Source organism: Gopherus evgoodei, chromosome 14 (assembly GCF_007399415.2).
Source record: "Gopherus evgoodei ecotype Sinaloan lineage chromosome 14, rGopEvg1_v1.p, whole genome shotgun sequence".
NCBI lineage: Eukaryota > Metazoa > Chordata > Testudines > Testudinidae > Gopherus > Gopherus evgoodei.
In genome coordinates, this window is record NC_044335.1 from 30,395,944 (window position 1) to 30,409,030 (window position 13,087).

At 39.7% G+C, this 13,087-nt stretch overlaps 1 protein-coding gene across 1 annotated transcript in view; it reads left to right on the forward strand.

Annotated features, from left to right (window-relative positions):
• TRPC4AP (transient receptor potential cation channel subfamily C member 4 associated protein) overlaps positions 1-13,087 on the forward strand; it is a 63,239-nt gene that overhangs the window by 27,187 nt on the left and 22,965 nt on the right. Inside the window, exons 6-10 of the mRNA XM_030533815.1 lie at positions 48-176; positions 1,592-1,793; positions 5,173-5,361; positions 8,939-9,081; positions 12,638-12,769. Of these exons, the coding sequence (XP_030389675.1) occupies positions 48-176; positions 1,592-1,793; positions 5,173-5,361; positions 8,939-9,081; positions 12,638-12,769 (795 nt within the window). The remainder of the gene's footprint in view (positions 1-47; positions 177-1,591; positions 1,794-5,172; positions 5,362-8,938; positions 9,082-12,637; positions 12,770-13,087) is intronic.

The following is a 13,087-nucleotide window of genomic DNA, read 5'->3' on the forward strand; positions in this document are numbered from 1 at the left end:
ACCTGCCATTGTTGGGTGTATTTAACCATTCCTCGCTTTTCTTCTAGACTGAAGGAGTCACTAAACGATTGGCAGAAAGAAATGATTTTGTGTTGTTCCTGTTTACGTTGATGACAAACAAAAAAACATTTCTGCAAACAGCAACGCTTATTGAAGATATCCTAGGAGTTAAAAAGGTCTGTGGATGTTTCCTATAATCGTGGTTGCCTAACTGTTCAGGGTTGTGTGCTAGAGGGGAAGAGTCAGTTATGTTAATAGTGTGGTGTTGTTTTTTTGTGAACATGCATTGAAGAAAATTTGCCATTTGTTACCATGTTATTTAGTATTACAAATAAAATGTTGTTGGAGACATGTAACCATTGTAAAACCTTGGGCAGGATACATTTAAGGTCTCATCTACACTATGTGTTATAGTCAGGTCAGGGACCAATGTAAATTGATCTCTTGACACTGTTGCATTTGTAAAGTAGATGTACTTCTGTCTTAACCTTGGGAATTTCATTCTCATCACTAAGTACTGAAGAGTGTATATGTCAGACTAAACTGTTTTCCAAATTGACCTAAAAGGCGGCTTTTTTCTAGAAGTTGTCAGTCGTGGTGGCTTTTAGTCTGCTCTAATGTAATGTTCTGGACTTTGTGCAATGTCACTGGGTATTAGAACAACAGTTCTGCCTTAAAGGGATGTAATATTTAAAACGTTGGTAGCCAAGCTTCCTTGTGTTAAGAAAAAGTTGTATTAAAGTTGAAACAGCAAGATGATATGTTGAACAATGAAAATACAGTTTTTTGTCAAGTTTACTCCTTGGTTCTCATGCACTGAGTCCTGCTAATTCCAAAACCGCTCAGTTTTTAAAAATGTCTATAGTACTTTTTTAAGAAATTCTAAATGGTAGCCCTGAATAATATGGCAGTATCTCTTCCTAGAGGGTGTCACTGCTGCATACTAATTATTCCCTTTCCTCTGCTAATATTTCTGTAGTGGTGAAATACAGTAATTGGACTTCAGTGTCCAGCTAATTTCTGCCTTCTAAATAGGGTTTTGGGGTTATAGGGTTACTTTTTTTCCTGACTAATTATTAAGATATATATTTTGATGTTTACCTTTTCTGAAGGATGCTTGGACGCTTGTCTGATCCTTCCTTCTAGTTACTTTTCAGAATCTTCCCTTATCACATATTAAACTATAATTTAAAAATATCTGACAGTGCAATCCATCTATAGATGCATTTAACTTCAATAAATTTGGGGATACAAACCAACAAAATATCGAAACTTCAGAATAGCTAAATTGGCTTAATGCTTATTTTTTCACAATTCTGTTTTTACTTTTAAAAGATTTGAGAATGATGTTCTCTCATAAATTGGTGAATACGTGGGATCTTAGCCTTAGGTTGGGATTCACAGCCCCTTTCAGACTCTGAGGAACTTCTGCTACCCATCTACCCTTGTCTCTGACTAGATTTAAAACAATTTAATCCTGATGGGGAAGGCTTTTTAATTTTTGTGTGTTCCCTCTGTTAACGTTGATTTTGGTGAAAAGACTGTTGGTTTATTACATCAAACAATCAATGCATTGTTTTGTCTTCTATAGGAAATGATACAATTAGAAGATATTCCCAATCTTGCAAGTCTAGTATCCAGTTTTGATCAACAGCAACTTGCCAATTTCTGTAGGATCCTTGCAGTCACAATTTCAGAGCTTGACACAGGCAGTGATGACAAACACACACTTCTTGCTAAAAATGCACAGCAGAAAAAAAATTTGTGTCCTTCTCGAGCTGAAGTTAATCAAGGTAAAGTGTCCCAGTTACTAGAGTGTTGCATTCTAAACATAAGTCCAGAGGAATCAGAAAGGAAGTAATAAACCTTGTCTTCATCTTGTCAAGAGTCTGAGGCTTCTTTATTGTGATGTTGTAAGCCTTCTGCATTTATGGTGCTTATTCTTTTAATTCTGCATTCCACAGAGGTTCTTACCAAAACGATCATCATCAACAAAAAAGAACAGTTTAGTTTGATGATTATAATCTTCATAGATTCACATGCACCCTAGAAGTTAGTTGAGTAGGTATTGATGGTTGCGGTGGAGGGAAGCTGTTTTGATGCTGTGACAGGCTATAATGTCTCAGTACCATGGGTGTAGTCAGTGCTTGTCTATTATCCAGGGAAGCATTTACAGTGGTGTCAGGTGGCTTTATTCAGTATCTTGCTGTAGAGCAATATATCAGTCTTTTTCTCTCTCACTAAGGGAAAAAAATGTTTAATGCCAGTCTGGCCACAGTCACCTACCATTTGCTATGCCAGTGTAGGGGAAAATACAACTTCCCTGGGAGGGAGACTCTCAATCTATTTCATAGGTACTGATGAGGAGGTAGCATGTGCATTAGAGCATTAGGCTCGGAAGCAGACTGAGGTTCTGTGTCTGTCCCTGAACTAACTTGGTTTATGACTGTGAGCCAACTCATTGACCTCTGTCACAGTTTCCAAGTGAGCTGTGCTTGTGAAGGGCTATGTAAGAGCTACATGTGGATTTATCACTATTGTGGACTTAGGATTTCTAACCTGCATGTAGTCATGTTTATGAAGACACTGGTGTGATCTAAATAGAATGCCTCTTTTTCCTTAGAGTTTCAGGAGTTAATTTTCCATGTTATGTGAAGACCCTTTTATATTAGATATCAGAAGGTGAGAACCATTGTAAGAGAACAGTCCAGACCAAAGTCTGAACTAGAAATTGTATTGGGCAAAACTTCAAAATCTGTCTAATCTTAAATTCTTGCTGGAAATCCTGAAGCAACACGTGTGCTGCTTTTCAGATTGAGTTGGCATTTTTGGAATAAAACTGAATGTTGAGGATTAAATATTTTAAGGAGTTTCAAATCATAATAGGCTAAATCTTGGGTCACATTTTGATCGCAGTTTTTTGGTATAATAATGACTTGTTTGTTAAGTATACTCAATTAAACAAATAGCTGAGATATTTGTATATAGAACTTGCTTACATTTAAAGTCCCTGATGGTTTGTAATTTTTTTTCCAGAGGTGCTTGAACACCTGATGATGCCCTTTTGGGAGGCATTGGTAGCTGCAGGTGCTCAGCATTTTTGAACTTCAGACCACTATGTGAGCTTTCTAATTGCCTTGAGTTCTTCTGGCTTGTATCTTGAATGTTATCTTAAGCTGCTACTTTGTTGTAAGCCTTCTAGGCTTTATCATACAATGCAATCAGTTAAAATGCCAGCAAAGGGAATGTGAACTGGTTTCACTTTTTGCTGTGCTGAAACACTTTGAAATATGAGCAACCTGGGGCTTTTGTATATAGAGACTCCTGGAAGCTCTTGTAATTAGGATCCAGCCCGTTTAGGGGTTTCAGTGTCAATATCTAAATGTTCAACTTAGCCTACCTCTACAAGTAGCAAATTCAGAGTATGAAGCAATGGGCTGGCCAAAAAGATTCTCCTCACACCTCTCAACAATCATGCTGCTGCATTCTGCACTGGCTGTGGGCAGCAGAGTGACCTTTTCAGAAGCTTTTTGTAAAGTGTACGTATGCATGAGTGGTGGTCACTGGATGGTGACAAATGGCTATTCTACGGCAAATAAGCCCTTGTGGCTGAAGATCCAAGGACATCTAATACATTAAAGCGAATGTGCAAATCTTCAGGCTGTTTAAGCAAACTAACTGAGTATGTTCCTGATCCTGCAAATGCTTAAATCTGAGTGTTTCAGTTCTCTCCACACATGTTTGAAGTGAGCCATTTGCATGTTTGCAGGGTCAGGGTCTAAATGTTTAACCTAAATATTGTTTTCCAAATAAAATTTTAACTTAGGTTTTCTTTTTCTAAGTTCAGAATTCCATGGCTGACATGAGCTGATGATGGAATTGCAGCCACTCAAAATGGTGGTACTTGAACTAAGAGCCTTGGCTTTTGAGTGTACAAGGACGAAGATTTAGTGTAGGATTATATCTGACAGCTCTATTTTATTTGATAATGAAGACCTGATACTGTGTATCCTACACTGAGGGCAAAGTGCAGCTTTTATTCAAAGTTGACATATGAATCAACAAAAACAAATCCAATGTGTAATTCAGCAACAGTAATCCACCCTGGGTGGGAAAGGGTGCAAATTATCCATTTTAATCATGATTTAAACCAGCAAGCAGGAAACCTTGATTTAAATAATTGATTTTAATCTTTTTTTTTTCTGCTTTTTAGTTACTTACCTTTAGTTGATTCTCCATTGGTTGGTAATCATTAAAACACATTGATTTTCAACTAAATATAGTCTCTATGCTCAATTTGGTGCTTTTTTGCCAACTAGAAGGATACATTATATCTGTAGATTTAAGCAGTTATATAGATTTTTAATTTTTACATTTCCTTGTTATGTTAGAAAATGGTGAATGATGCATTTCTTATTATGGTTTTTTTTTTACTTGTATCAAGCTGTATTTGGATGGAAATTGGAATTCAATTAAAAATATGCAACATTGTTTTATTGATTAAATAAAGCTACTTAAATGTCCTATACATATAAGGGAAAAAAGTTGTTACCCATACTTCTTGCATTTGTATAAAGGCTCCCTGGTCGCTTGTGCGCAGCTTTATAAAGCCCTGGCCTGAGTGAATGCCCCGCCCACTGGTTAAGGTTCAGCCAATTACCAGAGGCTTCTAGCTTTCAAACCTTCCTAGTAGCTCCACCTCCAACTGCCAGCTACAGCACACGGTCCTTCAAACAAACAAACCAAACAGACTGACAAACACAAGCTCAGCACACAGCAAGTAACCCCCAAACACACACACAATGGGACAGTTACAGGCTGAACCTCAGTGATGATGCAACTTGATATTCTGAACAAGAAGAGCTCTCAACCATGCTCGTAGCTGTTTCCATCGCTTCATGCTGATTTAGCAGACATTCTAGGCTTAAAAAAATCAGTTTTTAAAAAACAGTTGTTTTTTTTTTACCAACCTGTCGTGTCTAACTATCTAGGATCCCTCTTGCTGCTGTTGAGTGCTCATCAAAAAATCCAATATTTGGATCCTGTGAGCTGTATAGAATACCTTTTGAGTACACTATTGTATACTTTGATAGGAGCATTTTGAAAAGCGAATTTGCTATCTGGCATGGAGTCTTTTGTGTGTTGTTGACTTGTTTTGTTTTCCTGTTGTAGCCACGCTTCTGAATATTCCAGGCTTTGTTGAGCGATTATGCAAACTGGCAACAAGGAAAGTATCAGAAACAACGGGTACTTCAAATTTCCTCCAGGAGTTAGAGGAGTGGTACACCTGGCTGGACAATGCACTTGTTCTTGATGCCCTGATGCGGGTAGCAAATGAGGAGGCAGAGCAGAGCAGCACAGGTATCTGTTGTGTTTTACTAACCTACAGTTTTGCTTTATGGCTTGTAGAATAGCTGGGTTTCGCTTCTCTCTCTTCCCTATTCTGCCTTCCAAAAAAACCCAAAAACCATGTTGAGCACAGTATGCTTAGATCTGTCTCCTATTTTACTGCAAAGTGGTGAGTGGATTTTTGTACTAATCAATATATCCTGTTGCAGAGTTTACGTTTCATCTGTCCAAAGACCTCCTTATAGAGTGTTATGCTTACAGCCCCATAAACTCCTAAGTCTTTTGAGAGGGATTTATTTCCATTTTATATTGAGGGAGGGGGGAAACTGAGGCACAAGTTAAGCCATTTGCTCAAATCTACAGCAAATTGGCTGTAGCATTGGGATTAGAATCCAAGCATTCTTACATCCATCTCCATGCTCAGGCAACTCAGTGATTCCTTTTCACACAGTGGTAAGTAATTTTTGGATAAACTGTTAATTGTTCCAGCAAATTACTTAGCTGCCATCTCCGGCTGAATTAAGATGACTTAGAACCATACCAATGTAGGGCTGGAAGGGATCTGGAGAGGTCATCAAGTTCAGCCCTCTGTGCTGAGACAGGGCCAAGTAAACCTCAGCCGTCTCTGACAAGTTTGTCCAACCAGATCTCCAATGATGGGGATTCCGTCATTCTTTCCTTGGAAGCCTGTTCCAGAGCTTAACTACCCTTGTAATTAGAAAGCTTTTCCTAATATCTCGCCTCAGTCACCCTTGCTGCAGATTAAGGCCATTAATACTTGGCCTACATTCAGTGGACACACAAAGAGAATGGGGACCAATTATTTTCTAACAGCCCTTAACATATTTGAAGACTGTCATCATCAATAGTCTTTTCTGAAGACTAAAGATGCCCGGGTTTTGTAACCTTTTTTTATAGGTCGGGTTTTCTAGACCTTTTATCATTTTTTATTGCTTTCTTCCAGACTCGCTCTCCAGTTTGTCTGCATCTTTCCTACAGTGTGGCACCCAGAATTGGGCACAGTACTCTAGCTGAGGCCTCACCAGTGTCATGTAGGCAGGACAGTTACCTCCCATGTCTTACATTCAATGCTCCTGTTAATACACCTCAGTATGATATTCTCATTTTGCAACTGCATCACTTTATTGACTCTCATTCAGTTTGTGATCGAGCAGTGCTACCACCTAGCCAGTTACTCCCTATTCTGTACATGTGCATTTGATTTCCCCCCTGCTTCCTAAATGTAGTACTTTGCATTTAGTATAGAATTTCATCTTGTTGATTTCAGACCAATCCTCCAATTTACCAAAGTTGTTTTGTATTGTAATCTTGTGCTCCAAAGTGCTTGCAACCTCTCCCAGTTTGGTGTAATCTAAAAATTTTATAAGCATACTTTCCACTCCCTTATCCAAGTTATTAGTGAAAATACTGACTGTACCAGACCAAGGACTGACCCCCATGGAACTCCACTAGATACACCATCCCAGTTTTAAGCAAACCATTTATAATTACTCTGCGTACAGTCTTTTAATCATTTGTGCACCCAATGTACAGTCAGGGCCGGCTCCAGGCACCAGCTTATCAAGCAGGTGCTTGGAGCAGCCACTCCGGAGCGGGGCGGCACTTTCAGGTATTTGGCGGTGGGTCCCTCGCTCCTCCTTGGAGCGAAGGACCTCCCGCTGAACTGCCACAGATCGTGATCGCGGGGTTTTTTTTTTTTTGGCTGCTTGGGGCGGCAAAATCCCTGGAGCCAGCCCTGTGTACAGTAATTTCATCTAGACCGACGTTTCACTAGTTTGCTTATGAGTGTCATGGGGTACTGTTATCAAAAGCCTTTCTAAACTCAAGATATATCATGTCTCCTGCTTCCCACCATTTATTAGGCCAGTAACTCTGTCAAAGAGGAAATTAGAGCGGTCCGGCTTGGTTGGTTTGTTTTTGACAGATCCGTGATGGCTTTTCCTTGTAAGCACAGGATAATAGAGTTATAAATTGATTGTTCAATAAGCTGTTCCATTGTCTTTCCAGGTATCAAACTTAGGCTGGGTGGTCTGTAGTTCCCTAGGCCCTCCATTTCCCCCTTTTTAAAGATAGGTACTATGTTTGTCCTTCAGCAGCCCTCTGGAACCTCACCTGTCCTCCATGTGTTCTCTCAAAGATAATGGCTAATGGTTTCATGATTGCTTCAGCCAGTTCCTAAAAGTATCCTAGGATGAGTTTCATCAGGCCCTGCTGACTTGAATACATCTAATTTATTGAAATATTCTTTAACCCATTCTTCCTCTATTTTTGCTTGCATTCCTCCCCTCTTTTTATGTTTGTTTAAAGATGTTATGTAAGCCCTGAAGTATTAGCATGAAAATGGCATAGACACTCCCTTCACTGTGGGAATACGTAGATTATAAGGTCAGAAAAAACTATTCTGATCTTCTTAGTTTGACACAAGAGGTGAAATATTCTCCCCATAACGTACTCTCCTTAGTGTAGTAGACCTTTATAAGGTTGTTTTCTAGATCCCCAAATTTTACGTAGCTTCTGAAGATACATAGAAGCAACTGTCTTCTTTATCCTACTTGATCAGAATTGTGGCAAAAACTCTTATTAAAAATCCTGCAAATATACTAAAACAAAATTAAGTAGCTATCTCTGAGCAGTGTGCTATCTCGGTAGGTGTGCACAATTTTGGTTTAGTGTAAAGTGGAGAAAGCTTGCTATTATAAAAGAGAACTCTCTCAGAAAAGGAGTGCACACATTTCGCAGAGCTCTCGATCTTGGATCCTCTGTGATCATCAGTATAAGGGCTGCGACTTCCTCTTCTGGGCAATGTGAGCGTCTCTCTGACTCTGGCTGCATGCCTCCCAGCATTCATGCATGTTTAACCGGTTCACAAAAATGAAGTATGGGGACAGCAGGACTTGCACCTCCTTAAGTCACCATGATGGGTCTAACTTTAAATCCTAGCCTGTTTTATTTAAAGTGTGTCAGTTTTGTGATCTAAATTCCAAATTGTGGCTTTCATTGTATCCCAAACATGTTACATTATTAGCTCTGTCCTTCAACATTATACTTACAGAATAGATTTTCAGAAGCATTCAGTATTTTCGGAAGCATTCAGCACTGGCCTACCTGTAACCCTCACTGGAGATAGTTAGAGGAGAGTTAGGCCAAAGCTGAGCATTTTTGAAAATCACACCCCTAAATCATGATTTCCTGTGTACAAAGAAGAGAGCAAGGGAAAAAGAAGTGACATAGTCATTAAGAGTTTCACATTTGTAATCCATTAGTTCTGTGTATGAAATGCTGTTTGGCTCGTTATCAGAAGGTGAGCTATTTAAAAAAAAATTTGAGGTAAGGATCCTAACACTGTCCTAATATAAACCTCAATGGTGCATCTTCCATAGTGAGAAAAATGTCTCTCAAATAACTTGGAATTGCTTATTTCAGTCTCATGACACATTTTCAGTTTTGCTAGGAAGATCTTCAAGCAAATGTGCTGGTCATATGTTTGCAGTACTGCAGTATTTGCTGTTACATAAAGCAGTAACCAATCCTTTCCACCTCAGGCTCATGTCTTTGATTTCTCATTTAGAATCTTCAGATGAAAGTGGATTAGCCAACACCTCAACAAGAACTCAGCTTCCACAGTCCATGAAGATCATGCATGAGATCATGTACAAGCTGGAGGTGTTGTATGTTCTCTGTGTATTGCTGATGGGGAGACAGAGGAATCAGGTGAATGTCTACCTAAACGGTCATGTGTGCATGGAATAGCCATTGTCTCTTTAAACCAAGCTTTCAGTTTAGCCTACCTGAACCCACCACCATGTGCTTCAGGTTTTTGTTTAGTGAAGCTCTGTTGGAGTCAGTGATTAGAAACTACTCGGTACTTTCCCATATAGAGTTCCTTTACTTCTGATCCTCATGGTAAGGTTTGTAAACACTACTTTTATTTAGAGACAGTTCTACAAACAAATATACATTTTAAGCACAATCCTATAACCACAAATAACCGGTACTTTATAAACCTACACATGGATACAAAAGAACATGAAAATGAACAGAAGAATTGTTCATAGTAGTACCTGTTGTACGCTTAACTGCTTTCTGGGCAAAGCACAGTCCCTATTGCATGGAGTTCATAGTTCAAGGATATACAGAGAGGGTGAAGCTTTATCTATCTATCTATCCATTATCCAGGCTGGGGCTATGGCATCAAGAAAATCATGGACTCTGTGAAAGGCTCTTTGAATTTTTGAAGGGGTATTGTGTAGTTCAAAGACTTCATTTCTGCCTTTTTCCATTGCAAGGATAATAGTATACATGACTGTGCTGCAAAAAGCTGCCTCCAATTTCTATCCCACCCCAACCCCTTTTGCTATCATAAGGCGCAAACTTTGCTGCATACAGGTGTCCCTTTGAATACTATGTATGTTGAGCATGGCTATCGGAGAAGCAAGCGTTCCCCTGAAATCAAGACACATTGTAAGGAAATAGTACTTTATAATTTCTCTATGCTAAGAAATACCAGCAGGAAAACCAGTGTGTTCTCCCTCTGCTGTTTCTGCCATGGTAACCACCATGTAGATCAGCCGTTGCCAGGCTGCATGGATTAAAGGTCATAGGTTTGTGACCTCAGTCTTCCAATTTGGGCAACCAAAGATCTTGCTTCAGAAATTCCGTGCAGAATTACGCTGTTGTCGGGAGGTTACAAAACTCTCTTTTTTTGGATCGCTTACGAGAAAATGTAAACAGGCATTTAATTTTTCAGTAAGGGAATATTCTAATAAACTAAATTCTCTGGTACTGAAGCTTCTCTCTAAATTCTCTTCCTGGTTATGTTGTACACTGTTCAATTCTCTGTAGTGCTAGCAGTGAAGGTCACCACAGTTCATTGCTACCTTGGGATGATCACACCCTAGTAGAGAAGTGGCTCTTTACTGCATTTCTTGGCTTTTAATGCCCTGTAATTATAACCACACCCTCATGTAGTCACTTCACATATTTCTTTAGGTTGTATTACATGGTTCTACTTAAGTGGTGAAAGAGACTCTGCTTTTCTACCTGCTCCTTTCTTGGGGAGCCAAGCTGTACACGTTAAGAGGAAGTGTGATGGGGTTTAGCATAATGAGCTCGAGAACTGGACTTGGGCATTAAACTGTCTTCACAATCTTGAGCAGCAGTGGGAAGATGCCAAAGAGGATTTGAAGTATGTAGTGTAAAATAGGATTTGTTCTGGCATTAAACTTAACTATATAAAGCTATGTTCAAATGGGGCCTCTAGGAGGGACAGTGAAATTAGAAGTCAACCCTTATGGTTTATGGGTGTTATAGCATGCAGAGGTTAGCTCCGCTAGGTCTTACAGTTCAGCAGGCTAACATTGAGAAGGCAGGAAAGTGTCTAGGGGTGTGTTGGTTGGCACAGGACACAAAGGCACTGGGTATGACCGAATCTGTTTAAACAGTGAACACTAGTGGAGACAAAAGGGAGCTGCTCTTTTCACATGCATGGTCTGCATTTTATAGTTCACCCTGCTGCAGTGGTGCCATACTGGCCACTGTGAGGGGCTAGTGCATCCAAAGTACTTTCTGCTGGCAGGTATTGTCAACTTACATGAGTGTCTCTGGAAATGATTGGGAGAGTCCCTTGCTCTGTGCAGGAGGCTCTTGGTGTGTGTGGGAGCATCTCAAGGCAGAGGTGGGGGTAGGTAAAAGTCTGACTGAAATATTGGACAGAGTGCAAATGTTGGGAGGATTCCACTTTCTGGGACTGCTGAGGTAGACTTCATGTGTGCTGCTAGAAAACTGATGCAAAAACAGGATCCCTCATTCCCTGTTAGGGAAATGTCCCAATTTACTGAGATCCTGTCAAAATGTGATGGCAGCAGTCTGTGGATTTCAGTACTATGACTCATAAACAGAATGCCAGCTATGAAAATGATTGATCCAAATATAATTAAGAAACATGGAATGACCTGCTGGTTCGGTTAATTTAAACACCTAAACTATTTGAGAAAAGATGGAGCAAATGAGATGGACTGACTTTAAAAAACAAAAATAAAATATTTCTACTTCCTGTAACTCATAACCTACACTGTCTCAACTCTGCTGTATTTATAATATATTCCTTGTCCTGTATACCTGTCAACCTCTTTTAATACTTTTGTAAGACTATAATTTGCATCATCCAGTATTTTAGTTACCAGTTTTATTAAAGATGTGAACAGTCTACTAGAGTTGGTGATGAGAATCCAGAGGGAGCCTTGCATTAGTAGGGGAGGGCACAAAGGAACAAGACTGTCCTAATCAGGTTTGTGAATAGAACTCTGACTTTCATCTCATCTCCAGGGGCATAGCTCATTTTAGTCCCAAAGCTCCCAACATTCCATGCACACTTGGCCTTCTCTCCCCTGCTCCAAATCACTTACATCAGAAATGGAGAATCCTGAATCTGAGGTGTTAATTGAAGTCCTTTACTCAGAAGGAAGAAATCCCACAGCATAAGTTTCCTGCATGACTAACTGACTCCCTCATTCTGGGTTTGTCACATGGTGTCCCACATCTGGGCCTTGGCAGGCAGAGAGGTGTGCTTGAGAAATGGTGATCTGCATTTTCTTTTTTTTCTTTAAAAAGGAGGGTGGAGTGTGGAAAGCATTAGGAAAAACATACTGGTTTGCTGACTAAAGCATGTACTGCTTGTGCGTTACTGGTCAGTTCCCTGCTAGTGCTGCAGGACAACATTCTCCATGGCACCTAGTATCACATGCTAGGACACTTGAAAATAGTGCCTGTAGCATTTTCCATTCCTGCCTGCAAAGAGTCACCCTAGAATGAGTGGCCTGACCTAGGATCAGCAGAAAAGACACTAGGGAACTGGCACTAACATGTTACAGGAAGAACATTTAGAATAGAGATATAGTTGGGAGTCCCTTTACCTTCAGTGTGCTAAATTTCCTCTTCCAGAGTACTCTGTTTCCCTAGTTCATTTTTCTTCCGAGGAAGAAATTCAAGCATCAGTTTAGGCTGTCTCCAAAGAAACTGGATCAAATGTTTCTGTTCAGTGGAAGTGGACAACTAATTCTTGGAGGAGACTGAAGTCTTCTCCTTGGGATTCACCACTTCATTTGTGTGCGGAGTAAAACCCACATTCAGTAAAAGCATTTCAGTGTCTCTGCTAACACGAGATGATGTAGCTATAGTCATCTGTGTTCTAAACTGCCCTTTTCCCCTTTATGAAGGCTCCAGAAACAACCAGACAAGTTTAATATTTTCCTTTTCTTTTCTTGTTCAGGTTCACAAAATGATAGCAGAATTCAAATTGATTCCTGGCCTTAATAACCTGTTTGACAAACTGATCTGGAGGAAACATTCGGCATCAGCCCTTGTTCTGCATGGGCATAACCAAAATTGTGACTGTAGTCCAGTGAGTACCCTAATTTCACATTTTGGCATGGTAATTTAGATACTACAGTTGTAGTAATTTTTTTTTCCTTGGAGTTGCTGTAATGCATTGATTTTGAGAGCCTTGATACCAGATATGAAGCATTGCTTTATACCTGGAAACTTGGAGGTAAACTATGTATGTATGTATGTTAAATAAACGTAGCTTTGTTAAATTGCACCCATCCCATCACCCTTTCCATTCTCTTCTGTTTTGGGAAACTCATGATGAAGTTCGTTCCTTCCTTATTCCAACTGCTTGTCACACTCAGGATGTTGTAAATGCTTTTTCAGTCTTGAA